Source organism: Sciurus carolinensis, chromosome 14 (genome assembly GCF_902686445.1).
Source record: "Sciurus carolinensis chromosome 14, mSciCar1.2, whole genome shotgun sequence".
Classification (NCBI taxonomy): Eukaryota; Metazoa; Chordata; class Mammalia; order Rodentia; family Sciuridae; genus Sciurus; species Sciurus carolinensis.
The window spans coordinates 2,920,163-2,944,840 of NC_062226.1; the positions used below are offsets into that span (position 1 = coordinate 2,920,163).

The following is a 24,678-nucleotide window of genomic DNA, read 5'->3' on the forward strand; positions in this document are numbered from 1 at the left end:
AGCAGGTCCTCACCTTCATGAGTTCCTGGGTGCCCCTGGGGTGTGGCTGGAGGCACCCACGTGGAGACCTGGACATCTGGGACCCTCAGTGAGATGACAAGACTGCCTGCCCAGCCTGCCTGCTCCCCTTGGGTCCCTGCACTCAGGGCTCAGTCTTGCAGACTGCGTGGGCCTTGCTGGTCCTGGAGTCTGGTCTCAGCTCGTTTGGCTGGTGACCTTAGCAATGCCCTCATTGGCCAGGAAGCCTGAGGGAAGCTGCTTTTGGAGGTGGCACTGACTCATGGAGGCTTTCTCTTTTGTGACAGGGCCACCCTGGCAAAGAAGGCCCTCCAGGAGAGAAAGGAGGCCAGGTGGGTACTTGCCGCAGCCCACTGCCCCAGCTGCACTGGCTGCACAGGTCCTGGGCTGGGGCTGGAGGCAGGAGGGTGCCTCCCAAGAGACCTGCCCTGTGAGCTCTGGAGGCTTATCAGCAAGCCCTCCAGCTGCTGAGGGACATCCCTTCCTCGTCCTTGGCAGGAAGCCTGCTGCTTTCCCTGCGGCCCCTCGGGTGGGATGTTTCTTGGTGGCAGCTCCGTCCTTGCCTCGGCCGGTCTTGCTCCTGGGCCCTCCCTCACTCCCACAATGCTGGTGGAGTGCTGGGGTATCCCCTCTCATCCCAGGACACTACCTGCTGCCTGTGCCGTTGGGGCAGGTGCCCTGGTGTCCCCTACAGGCCTCTTGGGATCAGACGCTGGTGGAAACCAGCCCCCGTCTTTCACTTAGGGACCCGGGAGTTGGCTGCAGTTACCCAGGTGCCTTGCCTAAGTTGAGCTGATGGCCTTTTCTCTTTGGTTTTAGGGTCCACCTGGCCCCCAGGGTCCCATTGGTTACCCAGGTCCCCGAGGAGTCAAGGTGAGAGGAACCCATGCATCCCTGTCTTCCTGGAGGTCAGGGCAGGGGTGACTTGGCCTGGCTGATTCTGGGGAGCTCCTCTGTAGCTGAACCTCCCTTCCCCTGGTCCTGGAGTAGCCTGGTGCTCCGTCAGGCAGGGGACTTGTGACTCGCCAGCACCAAGAAGGGCAGATTCGGGGCAGGGCACAATTTCCAGTCAGCCTGACAAAGTGCTGCCGTCTGTGGGACAGGAGAGCGTTCGCTGGCCCTGCATGTCCCTGACTGTGCCCGTGCCCCAAGTCCAGCAGCATCAGCTGGGGCAGAGCACCGGGCCCCTGCGCAGGGAAGCTCGGAAACATTTCTTGGAGCGGATTGCATGTTTGAAGGGTGAGAATGGAAGGCAACAGCAGGCAGGACAGAGCTCTTGACAGACAGACGTGCAGGTGACCACTTACTCACGTGTGGAAATGCCTGCAACCTTGTGAGATGGGCACAGAGCTCCTGAGCACGTCCTCAGCGTGGTCCTGCTGCCCCAGCACCGACCAGGTCTGCCATGGCTCCCTGGGCAGGCTGCACAGCTGTGCCCAGAGGATGTGTGCGGGCTGGGTCTCCCAGAACCACGACGTCGCAGTGTCTCGAAGTGCCAGGCCTCCCCTCCGCAAAACACGAAGGCGATTCTGTCCTTCAGAATGATTTTAACTTGATATAAGAGTAAACACACACACACACACTATGTGAAATGACTGTGTGAACGGGTGTCTGATCTCCCTGCCCTGCTCCTGGTCTGCGTGGTGTGCAGAGCTTGGTCCTCGTCCAGCCTCCCTGGAGACTCTGGGACCCAAATCCCACTGAACTTGATGCCCAGGCAGGACTCACACAGACTTGCTGATTCCTAGTCAAGCGTCCCACCTTTGTGCCTGAGTGCCAAAGTCATCACGAGTTCGAGAGCAGCCAAAGAGCCACCCTCCCGTGGGTCAGGCGTCTCCTGGAAGCTTTCCTGCAGCAAGCCCGGTGGGTTTTGTCATGCCACGGAGAGTCACTTCTCACTGCCCTTCAGGAGGCCAGGATGTCCAGGGGCGCAGGCCTGTGTCGGAGGCTCGCTGCTTCTTAGAAGGCGCTTCCTCACCCCGTCCCCAGAGCGCCCCAGGCCTCTTTTTTTTGGTGCTGGGGTAGAACCCAGAACCTGAGCATGCCAAGCATGTGCCCAGCACTGAGCTGTGCCCAACCCTGGCCTCCATGCCACCATCACCCTGGTTTTTAGGTGTCACCATGTGCATTCTGGGGTCACCGGCTTTGGCCCAGCAGGCTCCCAGGCATCCATTTCCCTTCACTGACCTTTAACCTTGGAGCTTCTCTCTGTTTTGCCCTTTGGGGGCCAGAGTTTGATCCTGGGCAAAATCAAATCACCTGGACTCAGGCGCAGCCGCCGGGTGGGTTCCCAGAAGACCCCAGTGTGAATGCACACCCAGGCCCCCCCAGACCTGTCCTCTCTGGGCGTCTCCGCATCTGCGGCGGAGGGGCTCCTTCCCCACCGCTTTCCTGGCTGCCGAAGCCCCCTCCCCAGGTGCCGGCCCACCGGACCTAACGGATTCCCCCGTAGGCTGATTTCAACCGGGGCCGATAGTTGATGACTGGGGAGGGGCACCAGCTGGGGAGCTGCTGACCACCCCCATCAGGTGACGGCCCAGCCCGGAGCACGAGCAGTGCCGCTTGGTCCCACTGTGGGCCCCACGGTGGCAGGACTTCTGGTCTCGCCCTTGTTTTCAGAAAGGCGTGGCCAGGGGCGCTGTCCCCAGCCCCCGCAGGAGGGGAAGGCTGTGCCAGGAGTTTAGGCGGGAGGCAAAGGCGTGTGCCAGTCGAGGGCCAGGGATGGAAGCCTGCGTCACCTTGCCTTCAGCACTGAGCTCGGTGAGGGCTCAACCCGGGTGCAGTGCCGCCGTCCCGTCTACTCTCCAGCCACACCTTGGTCTTCACAAGCCCCCTCCCAGGTCTGCCTTGCAGGTTCTGATGCTGCAGCCTTGGTCCTGCTCCACCAGCTGCCCGGGAGCTTGAGACAGCAGGCGCCCCAGGTGCCAGCCCAGTGGCCCTGCTGTTCCCTTTCCTTTGGGGCTTCTGACCAGGACGGCTTGGCAGAAGGTGTCCTGCCAGCAACCCACGCGGTGCTTGGAGACTGACCGTGGCCTTCATCACCTCCCTGGTGCTGGGGCCCTCGGGGGGCGAGGGCATGTGCAGCAGGCTGCAGAGGCTGCCCTGTGGACGTGGCTGTGGCACACGGGCATGGTGGGCTTCCTCCCCCTGTTGGGGTCAGCTCCTGTTGAGCCACGAGGCTCAGGTGTGAGCAGGTACCTCTGGAGTTGGGCCTATGCTGTCGCCGCTGCCTCCGAGGATCCGGGGCACTGGCTGCTGGTGTTTCTGGGGTTAGGTTGAGTGAACAAGGAGAGCTGGTCTGAGCCTGTGGCCTCCCATGCCTCTGCTCTGTGCCCGAGGCAGCGTCCAGAGCTGGGCAGGCAAGAGCTTGGCCCTGTGTCCCGGGCTCCAAGGCCACGGCTGTCGGGGTCTCAGGTGAGCCCTGTGCCTTGCCTCTGCCCGCATAGCACCCAGCACCTCGCAGCCAGGGCGGTGGAACCGAGGGCCTTGCCAAGTCACACTTGCTGTCCCTCCAGGTGCCCAAGCCAGGTCCCTGCCTCTGAGGTGTAGGTTCCATCCCCCCCTCTCCAGCCCTTTCCAGGCCTCAGGGAAGAGCTGAGAACCAAGTCTGTGGAACTTTCTGTCCACAGGAGGGTGACCAGCAGCCCCTGGGTCCTCAGAGGATGTGGCTTGGCCAGTTAAAGTCACCTGTGTGGAGGGCTGAGGTCAAGAGGTGTTGTCCACAAGGTTGCCACCATCCTCAGTCCATTCCCCAGATTTCCCCTCCACCAGTCGGGGTGCTGGACCCAGTGGGAATGTCGTGGGGGGCAGGTCGCTGCTCCTGAGTGGGGTGTGGCAGAGGGGAGACGTGTCCTGGCTGCTCCCAGGCACTTGATGGTCACACCATTAGTGGACGTTATAACACTGCACTCAGATGATGCAGAATCAAGACCATCGGTGTCTCGTGGCCAACACGCATGGGGCACCCGAGGCCGTGCAGGTGTCCCCTCCCCGCAGCAGACAGCAGGAAGGACTGTCACCCTCCCCACTTCCAGAGGAGGGAATTGAGGCAGGACCAAGTCTGGGCTGCTACCAGAGGCAAGAGCCAGTCCTGGTGCCTCCTCAGGACTCCAGGGCACAGTGAAGAGGCGGGTCGTTAGGCGGGTGTGTTGGCAGCAGGTGGTGGGACCTTGGCAAGGCAGATCCAGAGCTCAGGGTCGAGCGCAGGGACAGTTTGGGTCTTTTGCACAGAGGGGCAAAGCAGAGGCCGGGCTAGGAATTGTGGACACTCTGGGCCTCACACGGGCCAGGGACAGTGAGTGTGAGGACAGGAGATGCCTCCGAGGCCACAGCAGCCTCTCCCTCCTGAGGTGGGCCCTGTGGGAGGAGCTCACGGGTGAGGGCTGGCTGCTCGCAGCCTTCTTGGCGTGGGGCCTCACGCCTCTCGAGGCTCAGCAGAGGCTGGCGTTCATGCGCTCTCTTCTTGTTCTCCCTGCACAGGGGGCGGATGGTATCCGTGGTCTGAAGGGCACCAAGGGCGAGAAGGTGAGTGAGTATCTGTGCCTTCTAGCTGTGGCCCAGCCTGGCCAGGGCAAGAACCGCTGGGTGGCCCACAGCAGTGGCTGTGCTGATAGCTGATTGAGGGTGGGGTTCAGGGTGCTGAGGGCAGCAGATCCCTGTGCGGGAAGTGCGTTTGCGGCAGGAGAATGAGTCAGTTGCGGCAGGCCCCAGGGTCGTGATGTGTCCTGGAGGGCCCAGCGCATCGTCGGGTGCACGCCCGTGCCCAGGGTGCTGGCCCAGACCCACAGGCAGCGCGCACAGCACCACCTCGTGTCCTCCCAGGCAGCCGGCCAGTGCCCGAGGGCTCAGCAGTTAGGTGCTCCCTGGGCAGCCCAGCAGCTGCAGGGATTCGCGCTCCTGCGGCAGAGCTGGGCCAGGCGGGAAGCCTGCCTGCAGGCCCATCTGGCTGGGAGGGCGCACGCGGGCACAGCATGCCTGGGCAGCGTCAGTCAGCACAGCCCCTGCTCAGCATGCTGCCGTGTGCCCGTCATGGGTGCAGACCGGGCCTGTGTGTGTCATTTGGTTAATAAAAATCTGAGATAGGGCACCGTGTGCTGGCCAGGGTCAGAGTGGCCAGCAGTAGCCATGTCATTAGCCGTGAGCAGATGGGTTGGCCACGTCTGTCCTCTCAGTTCTGGAAGGAGGATCAGCACCACCATCCAGGCCCTTGCTATTTGTGGCTCTAGGACTGTGTGGCCCCGGCCCCTCCCAAGGCAGGACCCTAGGCCTGCATTCCAGGGGACTTGGGGCTGCTGAGCTATTTGTCCCAGGATGGTGCCCACCGGTATCCTTGGTCTTAGGGGCAAGCACAGTCCCTTAGAGGCAGGTGTCCCCTCCAGCAGGTTACTGTCAGAGCCCAAGTCTCAGAATCCCCATCCCACTGGTTCCTAGGGTGGGTCCATTGCAGGGGACTGTCCACCCTTCTGAAGGTGGCCTCTCAGAGTCCCAGCTTTGTCCTGCCTGCAACAGGACTGCATGGGTGGATGTGATTGCATCACTCAGAGGCCACCATCCTGCCAGGACAGTCCCTGGGCTGTCCTTAGGGGCCTTGGGAGGGGTGGGAGGGGTGGCAGGGAGCCATGGCCTGGCACTCCAGCAGACTCTGGCCACTGCTGACAAACCGTGGGCACTACCTGAACACTGCGGATGGGGGTCTTGGGGCTGCCGCTGGGTGGAGAGGTGTGCCAGTCTGCGGGCAGCAGGGGCTGAGTCCTCAGATACCTCCTGTCCCTCCTTCTGGATGGAGACGCAGCCCCTCTCCCTGGACCAGGTGTGCCCACTGTGGAAGTCTAGAGGGGCTTTTGCTATGTGGTTTCCTGGGGGGACGTCCAGACCAGGGGTTTGAAGGGACAGCAGGTCACTGGCAATTGACACCTTCCCTTGCAGAACCCCAAATCCACCATTGGCACTAATGCGTGCAGCTCCCCCACAGGCCAGGGCTGCCTCTTCCTGGCTTCCAGTGACCTGTCCCCGTCTGAGAGCTTGTTTCTGCTTTCATTTGCGATGCCCCTGAGCAGACCCAGGCCCCTCCTCACGTCAGCCTGCTCACCCACTCCCAGCCCACGGGGCTGAGAGGAGGCACAGAGCTGCTCCGAGAAACGATGCCAAGGCGTGGGCTTGCTCACGACACCCCGCCGTGCAGGACGGCACAGGCAAAGCAGGCCCTTGACCAGCAGGGCCGTAGCCTCAGCTGCCGGGCACCAGCGGCAACACGCTTCACGAGGGCCGGGCACAGGCCACGCTATGCAGGGCTCCCGCTGCAGTCTGAGGTCGCGGTTCTCTGTGCCAAGTGTGGGGTGGGGAAGCGGCGCCTGGGAGGGGACTTTGCCGTGGGTCAGGGTGCTCTCTTGTCCCACTCCAGGGTGAAGACGGCTTCCCTGGATTTAAAGGCGACATGGGCATCAAGGGTGATCGGGTGAGTGTCCAGCTGGGGACAGGAGGGCTGGTATGGGGTCCCTGCTGGAGGGGTGAGGGTTTGTGGCCATGGAGAGTCTTCTTGGAATGGAGTGCCACCTCTGTGGGGCCTCCTGTTCCTGGCCGGGCGGTCTGGAGCCCAGGAGCCTGGTTCTCTGCAGCTCGGCTTCACCTCACCCTCAGCTTCCCTGTGTGAACCTGGGGACAAGGGTTAGCCGTGCTCACTAACCCTCTGCCCTGCGTCCCACACAGGTGGGTCCCTGGGGGCTTCCTGGCTGATCCAGTGGAGCAGTTTGTGAGTGCAGGGGGGTGCGGAGGGGTGGCCAGGAAGAGGAGGGCAAGGTTATGGGCGTGAACCACTTGGAGCAGAGTACCTACCCAGGCCACAGCCCGTCACCAGCAGGGCCATACCCCACTCAGCCCTAAGACGGGCGCCCCCATGTGACCCGGTGTTCTACAGTCTGGTGCTGGGCCTTGGGGGGAGCCCCGACACCTGGGCCATCTCTGTGGATGATTAACCCCAGCGCTGGGGAAGCTGCGCTGGAGAGCAGGGGCTGTCAGTGGCAGGCACCGGCAGAGCACCGCTGTGCTGCCAGGAGAGCGAGGACGGCCGTAGGAGCAACTCGGGTTAGGGTAGTGGCTGCCGCTGGTTCCCAGCAACTCCAGGAGGAGCCAGCGCCCAGGCAGAAGGGAAGCGCTGCCCCCCGGGGTACAGTCGGCCGGCAGCTGCACACACACCTGCACGGACATCTGTTGCTGACGTGGCCTGTCATCCGCTGCCGTGATTAGCTCCTCCGAAGCGGGGCCTGAGGACACCTTACACACTGTGCCGGAGTGACAGGCCCCGTGTGCTTGGCACTGGGTCCCGCCTGGCAGGCCAGTGCCAGAAGCCATCGGCACGTGGCTGGAAGGACGTGCTCTCCAGGCAGGAGGTCTCACTGACGCCCTGGCTGGAGACTGTCCCTTCAGACCGTGCCTGGGAGTGGAGGGGCCTCCGAAGCCCACGCGGGAGCTCCTCACCCTGTGCCTGACGACTCAGCACACATGCTTGGGGTCCCTGTGACAGAGCACAGCCTTAAACACAGAATGTCCCCAGGTCCTTGTGCCAGGCCCTGGTTGTGGCCAGACGAGGGTGGAAGGGGCAGGACGCACCCCACCAGGGCAGCTGGCACTGTCACGCTTTCCTTGGCACTGGCACGCCGTTGGCACTCGGCGGACGCCGAGGCTTAGTGAGGAGGACGGAGGAAGGTCCTGGGGGTCCCGTTCTCCCACAGACAAAGGAGGCTGTGGGTCCCCATCCCTGCTGTGCACATTTTTGGTGTGGGCTGTCCAGCTGTTCTGCTCTTGGAACAGATGGTCAGAGGACTGGCCCCAGGCCACCGAGAGCACCAGGACAGCCGTTCAGAGCCAGCAGTGCTGTCCTCAGCCTCAGCAGGCTGCCAGGTCCCCTCATCCTCCCCACCTGTCACCTGGGGGTGTCAAACAAGGCAGGAGTAAGCCCGCTGTCCCTGGCGTGTGTTCTGGGGGCCTCCTGTGCCCTGGGTGTGCCAGCTAGCTGCCCAGTGAGGGGCTTCCCGCCTCCAAGGTGCTGGGGTTCCAGAAGAAGGCCTGTCCCACTGCCCTGCTGCATTCGGGGAAGCAGCTGTTCAGAGCCTCCATGGTTACAAGTCATTTCAGCCAAGAGGCCCTTGACGTGGACAAGGTAATTGGGAAGAGCGGACCCTTGAGGATGTAGTGGGCACGCTTGGCGCAGAGGGACAGCAGGGCCATCCAGCAGTGACCCGTGATCGGCCACACAATGGGCTCTGGAGCAGGCCCTCTGCTTGAGTGAGGCCAGGAGGCCAAGTGGCTCTCCCCACAAGAGGCCTCCATCCAGACTCGCCTACAGGACCGTGCGGGAGTCCTCAGCGGGCGGAGACCATGGGGTCCCCCTCACCTCCTCTGTTCTGATTGCAGGGGGAGATTGGCCCACCTGGTCCCAGGGGAGAAGATGGCCCCGAAGGCCCGAAGGGTCGTGGCGGTCCCAATGGTGATCCTGGTCCTCTGGGGCCCACGGGGGAGAAGGTTTGTGACCCCGGGTGCCGGGCCATGCCTGGGGAGGACTGAGTTCCACCGAGGCTCTCAGGCCCCTGCTGATGGCCCCAGGCCTCTGGCTGAGCCTGCCCCTGGCGTGGGGTGGTGGGGTCCCGAGTGGGCCATCTCTGCTCCTGCGCCCCTCCTGGCGGCTGTGCACACTGAGTGGCTGGTCCTCTTCTTGTCCCGAGCCTGGCCCTGCTGAGCTCTCTCCTGTCCTCAGAGGAGATCTTGCCCCAAGCACCACCAAGCTGGGGCTCTGAGCTCTGCCAGCCAAACAGAGCATTTCTGTCCCAGAGTTCCTGCCTCCGCACTGGGGAGAGCAGCCTGTCCCCACCACGGCAGGAAGGCACAGCCCTCAGTAGGCGGCCATTCTTCAGCCTGCCCTGTCCAGCTGAGGGAGGTGCCCCCCCGCCCCACCTCGTCCCTCTAACCAGAAGGACTGGGTGTGCAAATGTCTAAACTTCCCACCCTGCCTTGCATGGCTGGGCTCCTGCAGGAGGCTGAGAACCAGCCACAGATAAGGACGCTTGCCCCTGAGTGTGTGGGCATGGGCCCTTGCTCTTGGGTCAGTGCAGGGACTGTGGGGCACCACTGTATCCCGTGAGTGCTCAGAGGTTCCGCTGCAGAGGGCAACAGGGGACTCTGTTGTGACCCTGGTCTTTGGCCTTTGGCCTTTGGATGCTGCCGCCTGCTCTGGTCCGTTGACTTCCTGTCCACCCAGAGGAGACTGTGGGGACATGCCTGCTCACCATGTGATGAGGGTGTTCTTTCTCTTCCCCAGGGAAAGCTCGGAGTCCCCGGATTGCCAGGATACCCAGGAAGGCAGGGACCAAAGGTACTTTCAACCGCCTTAGGTGTCCCGGCAGGTGTGTGGGAGGCCCCTCCCTGCCTCGCCCAGTGCTCTCTCGCCTGTTCCCCACCCCTGGTGGCTTCTGTGACTTTAGCTGAGTGATACAGTCGCTGGGGCTCCCGTGGTCTCTATTAGCCATTTGTGTTAATCTGGCCAAGTTCAAACGAGGAGCCTGGGCAACAAGTGGAGCCTTCCAGAGAGGGGGCGAACCTGCCTGGCTGTGGGCGGCGGGGCCTGGTGGTCTGCCCTGGCCTTCACCCACTGGTCATCCATGGCCACAACTCCTGAAACAGCGTCCTCCCGCTTCACTTGCGGGCTTGGTGGAGCGCACCCGTGGGCTCGGTGCCGTGGCTCCCTGAGGCTCCAGCCCCTGCCTTCCTGACCGCCAGGCGCCTGCTCCAGTTTGAGGCTTGCGGTGTCGCGACCCAGGCCACAGGCCAGTGCTCACATGGGGGCCAGGCGATACTCGGAGTAGGTGGTCCCTCTTCTCCCCAGTTGGGCCAGCGTCCTGCAGCCTCGGGTGTGGGAGGAGGTCAAGGAGGGGTCTGTTAGACTCGGCCTCGGAGCTTAGATTTGGAGACTGAGATGCTCAGGGCATGTTGGGCCGTTGAGCATGGGCTGAGTGGGTAGAGGGGTGGGTGCGGGGTGGGTGTGGAGGGGGTAGGCATCACGCCTGTGCTCAGGGGGATGGTGGGTGTGGGGGGCCTCGCACTGGGCTGGGTGGAGCTGGTGTCCGGCTGTGGGCTGCGTGGGCTCCACCCTGTGGGGCAGGCAGGGTGGTCCCTCCTGGCCCAGCTCTCCTCCTTCCTCCCCAATCTCTCTTTCAGGGTTCTATTGGATTCCCTGGATTCCCTGGTGCCAACGGAGAAAAGGGCGGCAGGGTAAGGACGGGCCTGGCGGGGCAGCCGCTTCTCTGCCTTGCGTGTGGCGGGTGCTCCTCCCGATGGCTGTTTACTTCTCCCCACCCTGCCACCAAAACCACTTTCCAGACGGCTGGTCTTGGGCCTGGCCTTCAGCTCTCAGTGCTGGCGGCTCTTGCAGCTGCTGGAGTGGCGGCTCTGTGACAGGAAGGGGCAGCAGAGGAGGAGTGTTGGGGACGGAGCCTTCTGGTCAACACCCGCCAGGCAGCTGCCCAGCTTCCCCTTCCTGCCTGCGACGCCTATCTAGGCCCGCTTTAAGGGGGGACGGGAGCTGCCTTCCGAGGGTGCCCACCAGCTCCCTGAGCAGGCTGGAGTCCTCTGGACCAGCTGCAGTGACCATCTCCAGATGCGTCATCCCTGGTGAGCAGGGGGTGGCTGAGGCTGCACACATGCCCAGGGCACCGTGCTCTTGCTGTCCTGCGGTTGTCAGCTAAACAAAGGCCTTCTGGGCACTGGGCTAGAGAGCCATGTCCCCAACCTTAGGTGGAGTCCCTGCTGGCCTTGGCCTTCTTGGCAGGAGCTGCCCTGGACGCTCCTTGATGGAGCCATGGTGCCTGGGCATTGCCAGTCAGGCCTGCAGGTTGTCTTGGCCCTGGGTCTCTGAGCCGCTTGGTCCATGGGTGTGCTGGGGACAGAGCACCACCTGTGGGGGCATCCACAGAGCAGGCTCCTCTGCTCTGCTGTCTCCCCACTACCCAAGCGCATAGAGCTGTGGGTGCAGTGCCCCGTGTGGCTCTGCAGGAATGTCCTGCACAGAGCGGTTGTGTCCTGGCGGATGCAGCAGGGTAGACCCAGGACGGCTGAGCACGTGCCAACGGGCACCGTCCTGGGTGCAGGTCAGGCCCGCGGGAGATGGTCTCCACCCAGGTCTCTCAGGTCTGCAGACCTGCCTGTCGGCCCACTTGTCCATCATCAATCATCTGTTGATCATCAGTCTGCTTGCCACCTGTCACCTGTCATCTGTTTATCTACCTGTCATCTACCATCTATCATCTGTTTCCTTTTGTCTGTCACCCTCCTATCTTCTCTTTGTCACCTATCTGTTCACCTATCACCTGTTTACCCATCTTCCTGTCACCTGTTTAACTGCCTGTCACCTGCCTCCTCTTTGTCATCTGTTTGTCTAGCTTCCTGCCTGCTGGCTGTGCATCCACCTGTCTTCAGTCTGTTGTCCTTCCTTCTCAAGACGGCCTGACTAGTGCGCTTGGGGAAGGCCATCCTCTGGAACTCTTGGAGGTGCCCGTGGTGGCAGTGGCCTGGGTCTTCTGGATGTGGGACACGCTGGCACAGGCTGCAGAGCTCCTGTGCCAGGGCCTTCTCCACGACACTGTTGTAACGAGAACCTCCAGGAGAGGGGACGAGACCTTGACAGCTGGTAATGTGGCCTCACCCCACTTCTCCACTGAGGACCACATGGGGCCAGCTGAGGCTGTGCCCTCCGTGCCTCAGCCTCTCCCTCGCTGACCCTGCGAGTTTGGACAGATGCTCTGGGTACCCACTGGCCCCCCCTGGCCACTGTCCACAGCATCGGCACTGGGGGCCTCCGGACAAACCAGAAAGCCTGAGTCACGCCAAGAGCTGCCAGGCTCCTGCCAGGCACCAATGCCTGAACCTAGATGGGAGCCACTCCCAGCCTCTGTGGGGCACCTGGACATCCAGCCCTGATCAGGGATGTTCCATCCACTGCCACTCCAAGCCCAGGGCACGGCTCGCCATGGACTGTAGGCCAAGCAGTGGGGCGATCTGCTCCTTCAGGCACCTTGAGCACAGGGTAGCACTTCGACGAGTGGGGTCCCTGCCACCTTTGCCTTCCTGTCACGCGCCTCCTGTCTTGGGCACAGAATGTCGTCGTCCTGTGTGGAAGCCTGTGGGGTCTCACTGCAGGGGAGAGCCACAGTACCAGGCCGTTTCTGTGACAGGTTGCTGATTCCTTCAAGTTCAGGGAATGGCAAAGATGGTGGTACCCTGGGCCCGCGAGGTCCGTGGCTCCTGGTGTCTGCGGGAGCTGGAGGCCGGCTGTGCTGGCAGGAGGACCTGTGCTGTTTTGTCTCCCAGAAGCCCCTGGTGCTGGCTTGTCCTCAAGCCTCGGTGACCTGGCCGTCACGCTCTGGGTCGGGCGTCTGTGCTCTGCCCTGGGCCTCTGTACTTCACTGTCTTGGGGGGTCTCTCAGAGGCAGTGTGTTCACTTAATCAGCACACGTTTCTCAAGTCCTGGTGACATGCAGACACTGCTGGGCACCGGGGACTTGGCCGATCACACCATATGGGCCCCTGCTGCCCAGAGTAGAGCCCCCAGTGACCGGCACCCAGGGTTGATGAGGGACGAGGATGCACCAGGACACTTCATTGTACCAGAGTGTACCTGCGAAATCTGGGGGCTTCCCAGAGGAGGTGACCTTCCTGCCATGACCTGCAGGAGGGACGGAAGTTGGAGAGCCAGGGGGCAGGCAGGGCTGTGGGGAGGTGGAAGGAGCCAGAAGAAGCGGGTGTGCACCGAGTCCAGGCAGCCATGGGGGACCCAGTGCAGGGCTGGTGAGGCCCACAGGGAGACTTTCCCAGGTAGCTTTGTCCCAGTGTGGGGAAAGGGACAGGGAGGGTCCCCGAGGGCTGGGAACGGGAGCTGCAGGAGGCCAGTGCTGTCCCCGGGGCTCTTTTGCTCTGATGTTCTGCTCAGGTGGCTGCTTTTAGTTTAGGGGCGGGGCACTAGCACGACCTGCTGCTTGTGTGTCTGCCTCTCATCTGAGGTCGCCGAGCCCCTCTGTGGCTTGCTTCTGTGACTGTCAGTGGGGGCGGTTAAGCAGGAAGAGCATCGGACACATCGGACTGGCTGCCACCAGGGACAGAAAGTGGTGGCCACTGTGGCCTGCCCCCTGCAGGGAGGGGGCGCAGCCTTTCGGAAGCCCTGTGACCATGGGGCTTCTCCTGCCCGGGCTTGGCTCGGATCCAGCAGGGAACGTCAGCAAGGCCATGTCTGGAACTGTCCATTCCTTTCCAGCAAGGACAAGAAAGCACGCATCCACAGCCAATGTTTGGAGACCTCAGGGCACGTTGTGTCCAACAGCTTCCACCACAAGGACCAGAACTCTGGCTTGGATTAGTTTACAGTGAGGGCTGGTGAGCTGGGTGCTGCCTGGGCCCAGGTGAGCTGATGGCTGAGACTCCGTCCTGCTCCCTGCCAAGGCCCAAGTGCCTGGGCCTTGAACAGGACTGATCAGTGAGCCATGTGTGCCACAAGGTTAAGTATAAGATCCGGGTCATGGTGGTGCAGTTGTGGTTGAAGGAGGCAGGGGCGAAAGGCCCGACAGCAGAGACCGGACTCCAAAAGCAGGATGAAATCGGGTGGATCGAGGGTGTCTACTCAGGACAGCGTTTATTATTTGAAGACGGCAGATGTTTCACTAATTTTCATATGCAAATATTTATTTGAAGCCAGAGGATATAGCCACGGAATTAAAGCCCTGGAACCAGAGAGCATTGTTAAAAAGGAACATAATTAACTCATCATTATAAATGGTTTCATTAAATGTGTTTCAAAACGGGAGGCTCTAAAGCAGTTTTGATCCTGGCAGCAAATGAATGAAAGGTGGCCAGAAGAAACACGTCCACTGGCCTTCAGCAGCGTAGCTCTGTCCTGGGCTCTGTCATTAGAGGCGGGAGCGGAGCAGGGCAGGCCCAGGGCGTGGGCACCCTGACACCGCATGCGGCAGGGTGCCTTGAGATCTTCATGAGGTGCATTTGCATTCTGTTGTTTGGGAAATGCAAAACAGCAACAGAAAAAGGAGCCTGGATTCTGAGAGGCGTGAACGCTCTGGGATGTATGATTTATGTGGTAAATTGCAAGTTTGCTCGGCGGAGCCTGCTGAAAATTTAATGGCTAATATTCTTAACAGTAGCAAAAGTAAATTATGTATGAAAGGGGTTGACTTCCGTCTTTCTTCTTGTAATAATGACCCCCCCACACACACTGAGAGGAGGGAGGGAGGGATGTGGAGGAGCTTTGAGGAGAGGAAGCAGTAAGTGGTACACATCCAGGGGGCGGGCTGAGCCGGCTCTCCGCTGGGCGCCAGCAGGTCTCTGGCGCCGTGAGCAACACCCTTCTCCCTCTGCCCAGCCCCCAACCAGACCATCCAAACCAAGACGATCGATTGGGTGCCCTCCTGGCCTTGCTGGGTTCCCTGGTCCCTGGGTGGCCGGGAGGGCAGGCTCCTGAACTGTGCTGGGCATGTGCAGAGTGACTGACAGCCCCTTCTCTGCTTCTAGGGGACACCTGGAAAGCCTGGACCCCGGGGGCAGCGAGGCCCAACGGTAACCCTCCCCGTGACCTGAGGGCTGACCTGGAGAAATGGGGGCATGGGGGACAAGGCGGCCTCTGTGAGTGTGGGCGCCTGAGCTGACCTACCTCCCTTTACTCCATCTGTCCAGGGTCCAAGGGGTGAAAGAGGCCCACGGGGCATCACGGGGAAGCCTGGTCCCAAGGTACGTCCTCGTCCCTCTGTGGTAACCATATGAACCAAAGTTCAGAGCTGGGGCGACCGGGCACAGGGGCTGACTGTGGCCTTTCCCCTGGCGAGGAGGGAGTTTCCCTGGACCTTTCTCCAGCAGCCTTGAGCTGCGCTGAACTGATGAGTGACTCTGGGGACGAAGTCCCTTGGCAGACAGAGGCAGGACATGTGGGGACTCAGAGACAGCAGGAGGTCAGGCCCAGCACAGACCCACCCAGGTCTGGTGGGCAGGGGTCTGAAGGTACAGAGAGATCTTTACTAGAAAGTTCTTTCTCGATGGGTGGCCACTGAACCGCCTTGCCTGGACTGCTCAGCAACTCTGGCTTGCTCTGAAGACAAACCCCAGCACGGCAGGCTGGCCCAGGCCCATCAGGAGGAGCTCCAGAGGGGAATCTTGCTACGATGAGCTCTCTGGGTGATGAGGGACAGCACTGGCTGGCCAGGAGACCACTGGCCCTTCCTCCACGCTCAGCTCTGGGCTGCCTCGCGCTCCCTGTGAGAAGGGGCATCTCCTCGCGCATCTGCGCCTGAGGGGCGGGGCCTGAGCAGGTCCCTGTGTGCAGTCCTCAGTGGCTCCTGGTGTCCTGGTTGAGAGGAGACCGTCCTGTGAAGGCGGCAGCCCTGCAGATGTCCGCTGCCAGCTGCCTACAGGGGTGGGTGAGCTTTGGGGACACTGGTCAGTGCCGAGGCGCTCTGTCCTCTGCTGAGGGCCAGGAGCCTGGAGAAGGGCATGAGCGTATCCTTGGCGAGGACTTTCAGGGGTGTCACTGGCCAGAGTCTCTGCCGGAGCCCTATAGTCATAGCAGCCTCTCTCTCCCTCCCTGCCTCCCTCCCAAGGGCAACTCTGGAGGCGATGGTCCAGCCGGCCCTCCCGGTGAGCGGGTAAGCTTCCTGCCCAGGCCTGGGGAATCCCTCCAGGGCTGAGGGCCCTGCACCCCTGCTGTGGCGGCCAAGAGGGGAGGCGCCCTGCCCCTGCTGGGACTGGGTTTCTTAGGTCCTGGGGCCTCTTTCCAGGGTGAGATCTTCCATTGCTCAGAGACCTCAGCCCTACCCACTTGGCCCTGTCAGGGTCTGGAGGTGGCTGAGATGACAGGAATTGGGGTCCTGAGACCCTTCTTACCCCTGAGGGTCCTGGGGCCTTGCTCTGTGGCTGGTTCCCTAGCATTCCTGGCTGGGCCTTCTGTTCTCATGGTGAGACCAGGGGCCAGGATAAATTGGGAGAAGGCTGCAGGAGCCTGTTCAGAGGTCCAGCACATGGCGAAGATGCACCATCTGGGGGGAGGACTTCTGTCCTCACACTGGCCACTTTGTCCCCAGGGACCTAATGGACCTCAAGGACCCACAGGGTTCCCTGGACCAAAGGGCCCTCCGGTAAGTAGAGCTCCCCACCTTGGGCAGGCTTCCGGGGCCCTTGTCTGTCCCTTAGGACTCTATGGGGGTAGGAAGGCACCACAAGATTCTGGCTGGGTCGGGAGGAGGGTGACCAGTCCCTGGGCCAAGGCTTCCAGTGGGTGGCCCATGGCCATACCCACCTCCCTGGAGAGCTGTTATGGATCCCTGTCATCCAGACACCAGCTTGTTCTAACTAGGGCCTGCATCCTGAGGAACCAGCCGTGGGCTTGGCGCCCTACCTAGCAAACCTCATCTTAGCTGGCTCACACTGGCAGACCTCCTTTGCAAGGGAGGGCACACTCACAGGGTCTGGGAGAGGACTTCAGCATGGCTTTCTGGGGACCCAGTTCATGGTACCTGCTGGGTATTTCTTCTTATCCCCCTGGAAAGCTAAAGGGTATCTAGAGGGGGACTCTGCCTGATGACAGGGGAGGCTCAGGAAGGAGCTTGTCCAGTGAGACAGACCTGGCTCCCAATCTGCCCGGGCCAGCCTCCTGCTGGGCCTCTGGGAGTTGAGGGGCCTCTCCCTGCCTGTGTCCCCTCTGGAGAAGAGGGTAACGTCCTGTCCCTTTGGCTGCTGTGAGGATTCAGTGAGATGATGGGCAGGTGCCATCACAGCACCTGGGACAGGCTCCTCTGAGGGATTTATTTTTGGTGTCCCCGGGACTTGGAAAGTTGCCTTTCTCAGAGAAAGTCCAAGAGCGAGAGCCACAGAAGTGAGGTGGAAATTCCTGTTGGCTCGTGTGGCACTAGATCCCATTGAGTGTGGCTGTTTCTCAGAATGGATTGAAACTTCTTCCCTCTGGTCCTTTCTTCAGGGCCCTCCAGGCAAGGACGGGCTCCCTGGACATCCTGGACAGAGAGGCGAGACCGTGAGTATGTGGGTACTGGGATGAGGCTGGTGGCCTGGCCTCCTGCAGGCTGGGTCTCCATGGCCCTGCCTGTGGGTTTGCGTCACTGCCCAGCATGGCTGAGGGGACCTTGCTGGCTTGGGGAAAACGAGCCAGCCTCTCATAGGTATCCCAAGGTTCCGCCATCTGCCGCTGCCTTGCGGTCAGGCTGTGGGGGACGCGATGCAGAACACCTGAGCAGGGCAGCAGTGTGCCCTGTGAAATCTAGTCAAAGGCCATGCTTATAACTCTCGGGGTGCAAGCAAAGTATGGTCGGCCTGCTGGAACCTTGTGCCTCCGACTTTGCTTCCCCTGAATGATTGTGAGGACAGCGGTCTGCAGCTCCCGCATCCCCACTGGGAAAGTGCTCGGGAGGTTCTCATTTGTTATCCACTTATTTCGTGCTGCAGGCCCCCAGCCGTGTTGGCCTGGGTGGGACAGGGTGGAAGGACGGGTCGGGAGGACGCCTTCAGTGTCCAGACAGGTGCCCAGCCACACGGACGCTTGGCCTCCTGGGGTGGCTCTGCTGTGTATATGACAGCATCTGGTCCTTGGCCTTGCTCTTCCCTGCTTCAGGGGAAGCTCATTTCAGGCTATGTCACCTCAAGGTGTTGGAGCTCACCGTTTGCTGCTGGCAGAAAAAGCCTTGATCAGAAATGTGATCATTTCCCATCAGCCACTGGGGATCTGTCCTGGTTCATTGGAAGCAGGTTCTGGGAAGAAGTGTAGGCTCCCCTGTGACCTCGGACACGCCTGTGACCTTGGGGCTCCAGGCTTTGAGCAGCTGAGGCCTGTAGTGCTGACAGCTCCTTGTCCCTGTGCTGTGTGCCTTCCCTGTGTGCCACCACGTCCAGCTTAGAGGGTAGCAAGTGCAGAGGGGGCCTTTCCCACCAGGGAGAGCAGGGGCACTCGGGGATGGGCAGAAAGGCCCCGTTGTCCTCTGCAGCGCTTCCTTGTGCCTGGCGCTCTGGAAGGTGCTCCCCACTGGTGGCACAGGTGTTTGAATGCCATACCTGGTGTGTGCTTTTAAAGGCAGGGTCCCTTTTGTCTCTGGCGCCTCGCGGTGAAACCCCTTTGAGTTATACCTGTGCGGTGTTCTGCATGGCCCTTGTTGGCTGATCGATGGAGATTACTCTGCTCTTTTGTTTATAGAGAAAGATTAAAACATTTCTTCCAAGCTTTGCATATTTTTCTCTAACGTCTTTCCAGGAGATGAGATAGAGGGGTTTGCATATTATGTGCCTTTTCTTTCCTCAGTCTTGTTCCGGAAAGAGCCTGTAAGTCAGTTCAGCTGCTGCCTCTCTGGGAAGGTGCTTTCCAGAGCTCCTGTGGGGCCTGGCAGCTCCTCAGATGCAGGGGTGCCGGGCCCATCTCTGCATCTCAGCTGGGCAGTCGAGTCTCCTCTGGACTGGTCTAGACATCCCCTGAGCACAGTCCTCCCTGAGGGGTTGACTTTTTTAAAAAAATTAAAACCAAGTGGTCGTCACTGCTTTTGATTGGGCCGAAAGCCTACTTGTCAGCAGGGTGTTGAAGACAGATTTCCATCCTCGTTAGCCCCAGATGGTCCCCTGAATGACTGGAGCCAATGGGGAGGCCTTCCTTGCCTTCCTCATTACTGTTGGCATTAGCAACTTCACCCGGGCTGCTGTCTCCTTAAGCGCTTTCCCCTCCACCTGTCCATTACCCCTTGTTTCTGACCTGGAAAATGCAGGCCTATCACCTGCAGCTGAGCTGGGCTTACAGAAGAGAGCCCTCTGAGGATTTGCAGGGAAGCCGAGTCTGCTGTGTGCTCCTGTGGGCCAGCGGCTCAGTGTGAAATCCCAAACGCTGTGTGCCAGGCATCTTGACAGGGAGCAGCGGGCCCAGAGGTGTGCCTGCTCCGCTTCAGCCTTTGCTGTGGCCTCAAAGCCATCCACTGCCCTCTCCAGATCCAGAGCCTCCCTCCTAGGCCTGGGGCAGAACATCTGCATGTCCCTGCCGATAAGACAGCTTCTTCCTTCAAAGGAGAGGCTAGGAAGCACAGAAGATGCCCAGAGCCCAGCCAGGATGGGCTCCTAGGCATGAGCACACAGAGCACAGATGACGTGTTCTCACTGAATCCAGTTAAAATCAGGCATGTGTGCTGCCAGACCACAGAGGCAGCAGGCCTGGCTCTTACTGTCCGAGACATGCTCAGAGTGCAGGCCGGAGAATCTCCTGGTGTGCACCAGAGGTATCGATGACCAGAGCAGGGAAGTCCCTACAAAGTCACCAGCTTGAAACAGCCCAGACCTGGCTCCCAAATTGACTTGGAAAATGAATACTAGTGACATAAGAAAGACTTTAAAATCTATTTTTCTGCACAAAAAACCTGCGCGGACTAACTTCTCTAGCTTCGTTACCATATGGAAGCATAGCAGGAGAAATGGGCCCTCTCATGTGAAGAAACGTGGAACATCGCCCTTTGGGGACAGGATGTGGGGTGTGGGGCAAGCTTTCTAGGGGAGTAGCAGTGGGTGGGGGCTCCAGATGTCTGAGCCTGCCCACTCTCTCCACAGGGTTTCCAAGGCAAGACCGGCCCTCCAGGCCCGCCAGGTGTGGTCGGCCCTCAGGTGAGACACAGCACCCTGGGTCCTGGGTATTGGGTGTCACCCAGCCGAGGACCGAGGGAGGGAGGACCAAGGCTCAGTGTCAGCTCCTCTGATTCTGAAGGTGTAGGTGCTGCTAATGCGGGAGCTTAATCCTGCCATGCATGTTAGCAGCCAGAGGTTTGCTCCATGCAGGAGGACACCCCGGGAGAGAGCGAGCATGAATGGAGCATGCAGTGTGGGTCCCGCGGGCAGAACAAGGGGGCCTCACGGGCCAGGCTCAGGGCTCTGGCTTTCCCCAGGGCAGGGGCCAGCTGTGTCCACTTGTGCTTGCTGTGGGTACATGGCCACTTTCTCCTGCCACTGGCTCCCACCAGTGCCATGGGCCTGGGAGGCCAGCAGTGTGGGGCAGCAGCCAGCCTGCTTCTTAGAGACTTAGCACCTGATGTGACTTGGAACAAGAGGTTGACCTGCTGCACCGCAGAGCTAAAGGACAGGCAGGCTGTGGCCCCGCTGTGGCTTCTCTTGCCTGATTGCTGACGTGGCCTCCCCCAGCTGGTTTCCCCATGACCTCCTGGAAGTGCAGCTCACTGGGCCTCCTGAGGGGTCCCAGGGGCGGAAAGAAGTGCCAGGGGCCAGGGGCCAGGCGGCGGGTGGCTTAATAGTGTCCACCCAGCTTGCTTTGGTCTATTCTGCATTTTGACTGAAAGGAGACAGGCAAAGGAATGGGTGTTTGTTGGGCTATTGGTTGGGACTGTCCTTAGATTCCAGAAGAGAAGGGCCCTCTTCACAGGTCACTTGAAACTGACCTGTGGTGCACACTGGTTTTCCCTTAGGGTCCCACAGGAGAAACAGGTCCAATGGGTGAGCGTGGCCACCCTGGGCCACCTGGTCCTCCTGGTGAACAGGGGCTCCCAGGCCTTGCTGGAAAAGAAGGGACAAAGGTGAGTTTCTGGAAGCTTCCATGTTGGGCTGGTCCTTTCCTTAGGAGCCATTTGGGACTTTGTGGTTCTGCTGCTCCTTTCTGAGGGTGGGTAATCCCTCAGACAAGCCCCTCCATGTCCATGCACTCCCAAACCGGCGGATTCAGCCGCACTTTTATGGCTGGAGCAGGGCCTGAGCTGGCCTCCAGTGGGGCTGGAGAGTGAAGAGTACGTGGGGATCAAAACCTCCTCCCCGCCATGCTGGGAGCTCTGTCCCCGCTGCCACCCCACTCTCAAAATGGATGAAAAGCTCTTGTACTTCACACATCTGTACATATTTGTCAGAAAGGGATCCTTGTACAAATCCCCCATTGCCAGAGGCTGAAAATAAATTCTAAAAGCGAAAAGCTGATGTGTTTCTGTCCTCACTCCTGCTGCTGGATCTCACTATCCCCTCTTACTAGCTCCTCTGTGGGGTATCCAAGTTGGTGGTTGTAGCTTCCTCTGTATTAGCATAAAAATAGGTGCACCAACTTCTCTATAAGGGACACTATAGCTAGCGCTTTATGTGACCCCATTCAAGAGTGACTTAGAGAATGGCAAGCAGCACAAATGAAGAAATAGTGAAAAAACCACATGCAAACTACATACACACACAGACACACATGTATGTGTATATGCTTGAATAAATGTGTACGCGTTTGGATGAGTGTAGAGGGAGGGAATCTCTTCCAGACACACGGAGCTCAGTGAGTTTGGAAAGCATTTTCCCTGGTGATTTAGGGAGATCCTCGTGTGCCACATGTGGACCGCAGGGAAAGTTCTGGAAGATGTCTGGCTGCCGTGTCCGTCAGGAGAGAGCAGGCTCAGATGGCATGTGGTTTCAGACACGAGGCAGTGGCCAGGCTCCCAGGCAGTACTTCTGACGGTGTGTCAGCCACAGATCCCGTATCTCAGCACACTTCTGTCATTAGTCCCAGACACGGAAGAGGCGGCTGTAATCCCAGTCCCACGCACTCCCACATGGCCCTGCGGGACTGTAGGGGCCTCGGTGGAGCCCAGTTATAGCCTCACAGAGTGATTCCCTAGATCCACGCAGAGCCAGCCTGGGCAGTGGCCTCCAGGCTTGAGCCTGGGTGGTGCTCAAGTCCACAGAGGGGTAGTATCACAGGAGGTCCTGGGTTGAATCCCCAACACAAGACAAAACAAAATTCAAAGAAAAATGAAGGAATCCCTTTGAAAACCTGGTGGCCGGGGAAGCCCCAACACCAACTCCCAGGTGGATGCTGACGCGGACGCCCTGCCTGACTCCAGGAGGGGTGTGGGCATCAGCAGGAGGGCTGCCGTCATCCTCGGCTCTGTTTTCAGGGTGACCCAGGCCCTGCAGGCCTCCCCGGGAAAGATGGCCCTCCAGGATTGCGTGGCTTCCCTGGGGACCGAGGGCTTCCTGGCCCAGTGGTGAGTACAGGGGCCAGGTGGGGATGGAGCAGGACAGTGCACCCCAGGGGCGCTCCCTGGTGCCCTTGACCCATATCCCACTGCTTTGCAGGGAGCTCTTGGACTGAAAGGCAGTGAAGGCCCCCCCGGCCCCCCAGGCCCCGCGGTGAGTCAGAGCCTTTTCCCCTATTGTCCTTCTCCACACCTGTTTCATAGGCGACAGCTGGGAGGTGCTAGAGCCCCAGGGACTTGGTCAAGGATGTGGACGTGTACCCAGCCTGGCCACCTGGGTGATGGGGGCCTGGGGAGCAAGGAGAAGACCCCACCTCTGGGCCAGCAGGGGAGGGATGGCCATAGTCTTGGAGTTTGAGGACACCTGCTGGAGCTGGCCACTGGAGGCCAGGTGAGCCACCCAGAACCGGCAGGAGCCTGTTCCCAGCCTGCCAGTCAGGATTCCTGCCTGCTGCCTCCTGAACGACAGGGTCCCTCCCAGCTTTAGGATCCCACTCATGACAAGCCGTGGAGTCTGGGTTCCCAACCTGTTGGCCGTGGTCCCTGGGGGCAAGGTGACGCTGGTCTCCTCAGCCTCACGCCCCTGGACTCCCTGCTCTCAGCTGAGGGCTCTGGTGAGGGCCAGGAGGTGCCGTGAGCAGGCGCTGTAGGAATCTCAGCTGTGCAGTCTGAGAGCCTTTGAATTACACCTTTTTCCTGCCCCTCCGCAGGGATCTCCAGGGGAGAGAGGTCCAGCAGGTGCTGCTGGACCCATCGGAATTCCAGGCAGACCCGGGCCTCAGGGTCCGCCTGGGCCAGCTGGAGAGAAAGGGGCTCCTGTAAGTACTGCCGCAGATCAGATGCCTCTCGTTGGAGCTGCTGGGGGTACTTCCCTGTGGGCCTGCAGGAAGGGTGCCGAAAAGTCCCCTTGTCCTGCAGGGCAGTGTGCATGTTCCCGGTGCCTTGCCTCAGGCCCCCGGGAGCAGGCCCCGTGGCCGCTGTCTAGTCCGCTCCTGTGCATCAGCATCCCAGCTGGTGCAGACAGAGCAGGCTGGGGACAGGCTGTCCTCTGTGGATGGGGTCTCCATCCAGCCCTGGGCCATGTGTGTGCAGGGCCACAGTCTCTGCTGAGGGGACAGCCCTTCCCATGGGTCAACCTCAAGGCTGGCCTTTTTAGGAGAAAGATGGATATCTGGAAACTGCTGTCCCCTGTGTTGATCTGGGAGCATAGGTGGAGAAAAGCTGGCAAGAAGGGGTGGGGAGTTCCTGGGAAGACAGGAACCCACAGTGTGCTGAGCTCGTGGTGGACCCTGAGTTCTGCAGCCACTGAGAAACCTTGGGAGCAGGGTGGCGTTGTTGGGCCCACCCAAACCTTGGTCTCTCTGAAGGGGCTCAGTGGGCACCCTGCTTCCTAGACACATCTCAGGGGGCAACTGTCTGCGGGGGTCCCCTGGGCCTGGGGGGACCTTTGGTGGCAGTCGGGCAGCCTCCTTACAGAGGCCTGGGTGCTGGGTGACTTATGTGAGCGAGGAGAGGAGACTCCGGTGTGCTCCACTCTCGGTGGTTGGTAGATAGGAAGAGCCGCCCACTCCATTCCCTGAGCAGGAGGTCCCCCTTTAGACCATGCTGGGACATCTGCGCCCTGGAGAACCCTTTCTTCACTTGATCAGCAATTTTGACGGCATTTGATCATTTCCAGTGAGGTACCCAGGGATCCAACTGGATTCTGTGCCAAAAAACAGAAGCCTTTTTTGGACCCTCAGTACATATGGAACACATGCAGGTTCTGTTGGAGACAGTTTGGCTGGTTGTTTCACGAGAGTAAATATTTAAGCAGAAGCCTTGCAAGTGCTGCACTGAGCAAGGAAAAGCTTGTCAGTCCCCAAATAGCTCCAGGGAGGAGGAAAGGTCACCAGAAGGTGGGAGCATCCCCAGGCTGCATGGCCCGACCGGCAACGCCAGGCAGGTTTCCACTGAGCCCTGCACCAGGTCCCTGCATTTTCTGGCTTTAGTGGGATGGACATTTGTATTGATGGGGACTAAGGCTGAGGAGTAGGGAGTGACGTGTGAGGCGGGAAGGGGTGGGGCCAGCGATGCAGGTGCCCCTGCGGACCACGTGGAGCCAAGCGCAGTGCTGTCCTCCACGTCCCCTCCCTGGGTACATGCCTTTTTCTTGGTGTCTCTTGGAGAAAAAGGGTCCTGGCTAGGGTGAGAAAATGCATGTCATTCAAGATGATAAGGTGGCTGGATAAATGGCGCAGCAAGAGCTTGGTGACGATCGTGTGAGATCACCTAAGGGGCAGTTAGGGGAAAGAGATTGGTCTTGTGTGCAGGGTGGATCAGGACTGGTGTGTGCATGTGCTTGTTGGGTGACTGCGTGTAAAAACATGCCTGTGTGTGCATACACCCACTTGTGCGCAAGCACACCGTGTGCATGTATGTGCCTTACGTCTGTGCGTGCTCTGGGGAGATGCACATTTGTGTCCTTGTTCTTTTATGTGCATGCACATGTGTTCTGATGTGTGAGCCAGTTCATGGGTGCACATGCATGTTGGTGCATGCATGTGTTCACGGGTGCATGCATACACAAGTTTGTCTGCTCGTATGACTGTGTGTGTGTGTGTGTGTGTGTGTGTGTGTGTGTGCGCGTGCGCGTGTA

The 24,678-nt window shown here is 60.3% G+C and overlaps 1 protein-coding gene across 2 annotated transcripts in view; it reads left to right on the forward strand.

Moving 5' to 3' along the window:
- Col5a1 (collagen type V alpha 1 chain) overlaps window positions 1-24,678 on the forward strand; it is a 144,841-nt gene that overhangs the window by 92,278 nt on the left and 27,885 nt on the right. For both annotated transcript variants that reach the window (XM_047523900.1, XM_047523899.1), the window contains exons 27-43: window positions 306-350; window positions 838-891; window positions 4,498-4,542; window positions 6,419-6,472; window positions 8,428-8,535; window positions 9,329-9,382; window positions 10,225-10,278; window positions 14,578-14,622; window positions 14,740-14,793; window positions 15,657-15,701; window positions 16,137-16,190; window positions 17,030-17,083; window positions 19,639-19,692; window positions 20,505-20,612; window positions 21,960-22,049; window positions 22,141-22,194; window positions 22,751-22,858. In XM_047523900.1, coding sequence (XP_047379856.1) covers window positions 306-350; window positions 838-891; window positions 4,498-4,542; window positions 6,419-6,472; window positions 8,428-8,535; window positions 9,329-9,382; window positions 10,225-10,278; window positions 14,578-14,622; window positions 14,740-14,793; window positions 15,657-15,701; window positions 16,137-16,190; window positions 17,030-17,083; window positions 19,639-19,692; window positions 20,505-20,612; window positions 21,960-22,049; window positions 22,141-22,194; window positions 22,751-22,858 — 1,080 coding nt within the window. The remainder of the gene's footprint in view (window positions 1-305; window positions 351-837; window positions 892-4,497; window positions 4,543-6,418; window positions 6,473-8,427; window positions 8,536-9,328; window positions 9,383-10,224; window positions 10,279-14,577; window positions 14,623-14,739; window positions 14,794-15,656; window positions 15,702-16,136; window positions 16,191-17,029; window positions 17,084-19,638; window positions 19,693-20,504; window positions 20,613-21,959; window positions 22,050-22,140; window positions 22,195-22,750; window positions 22,859-24,678) is intronic.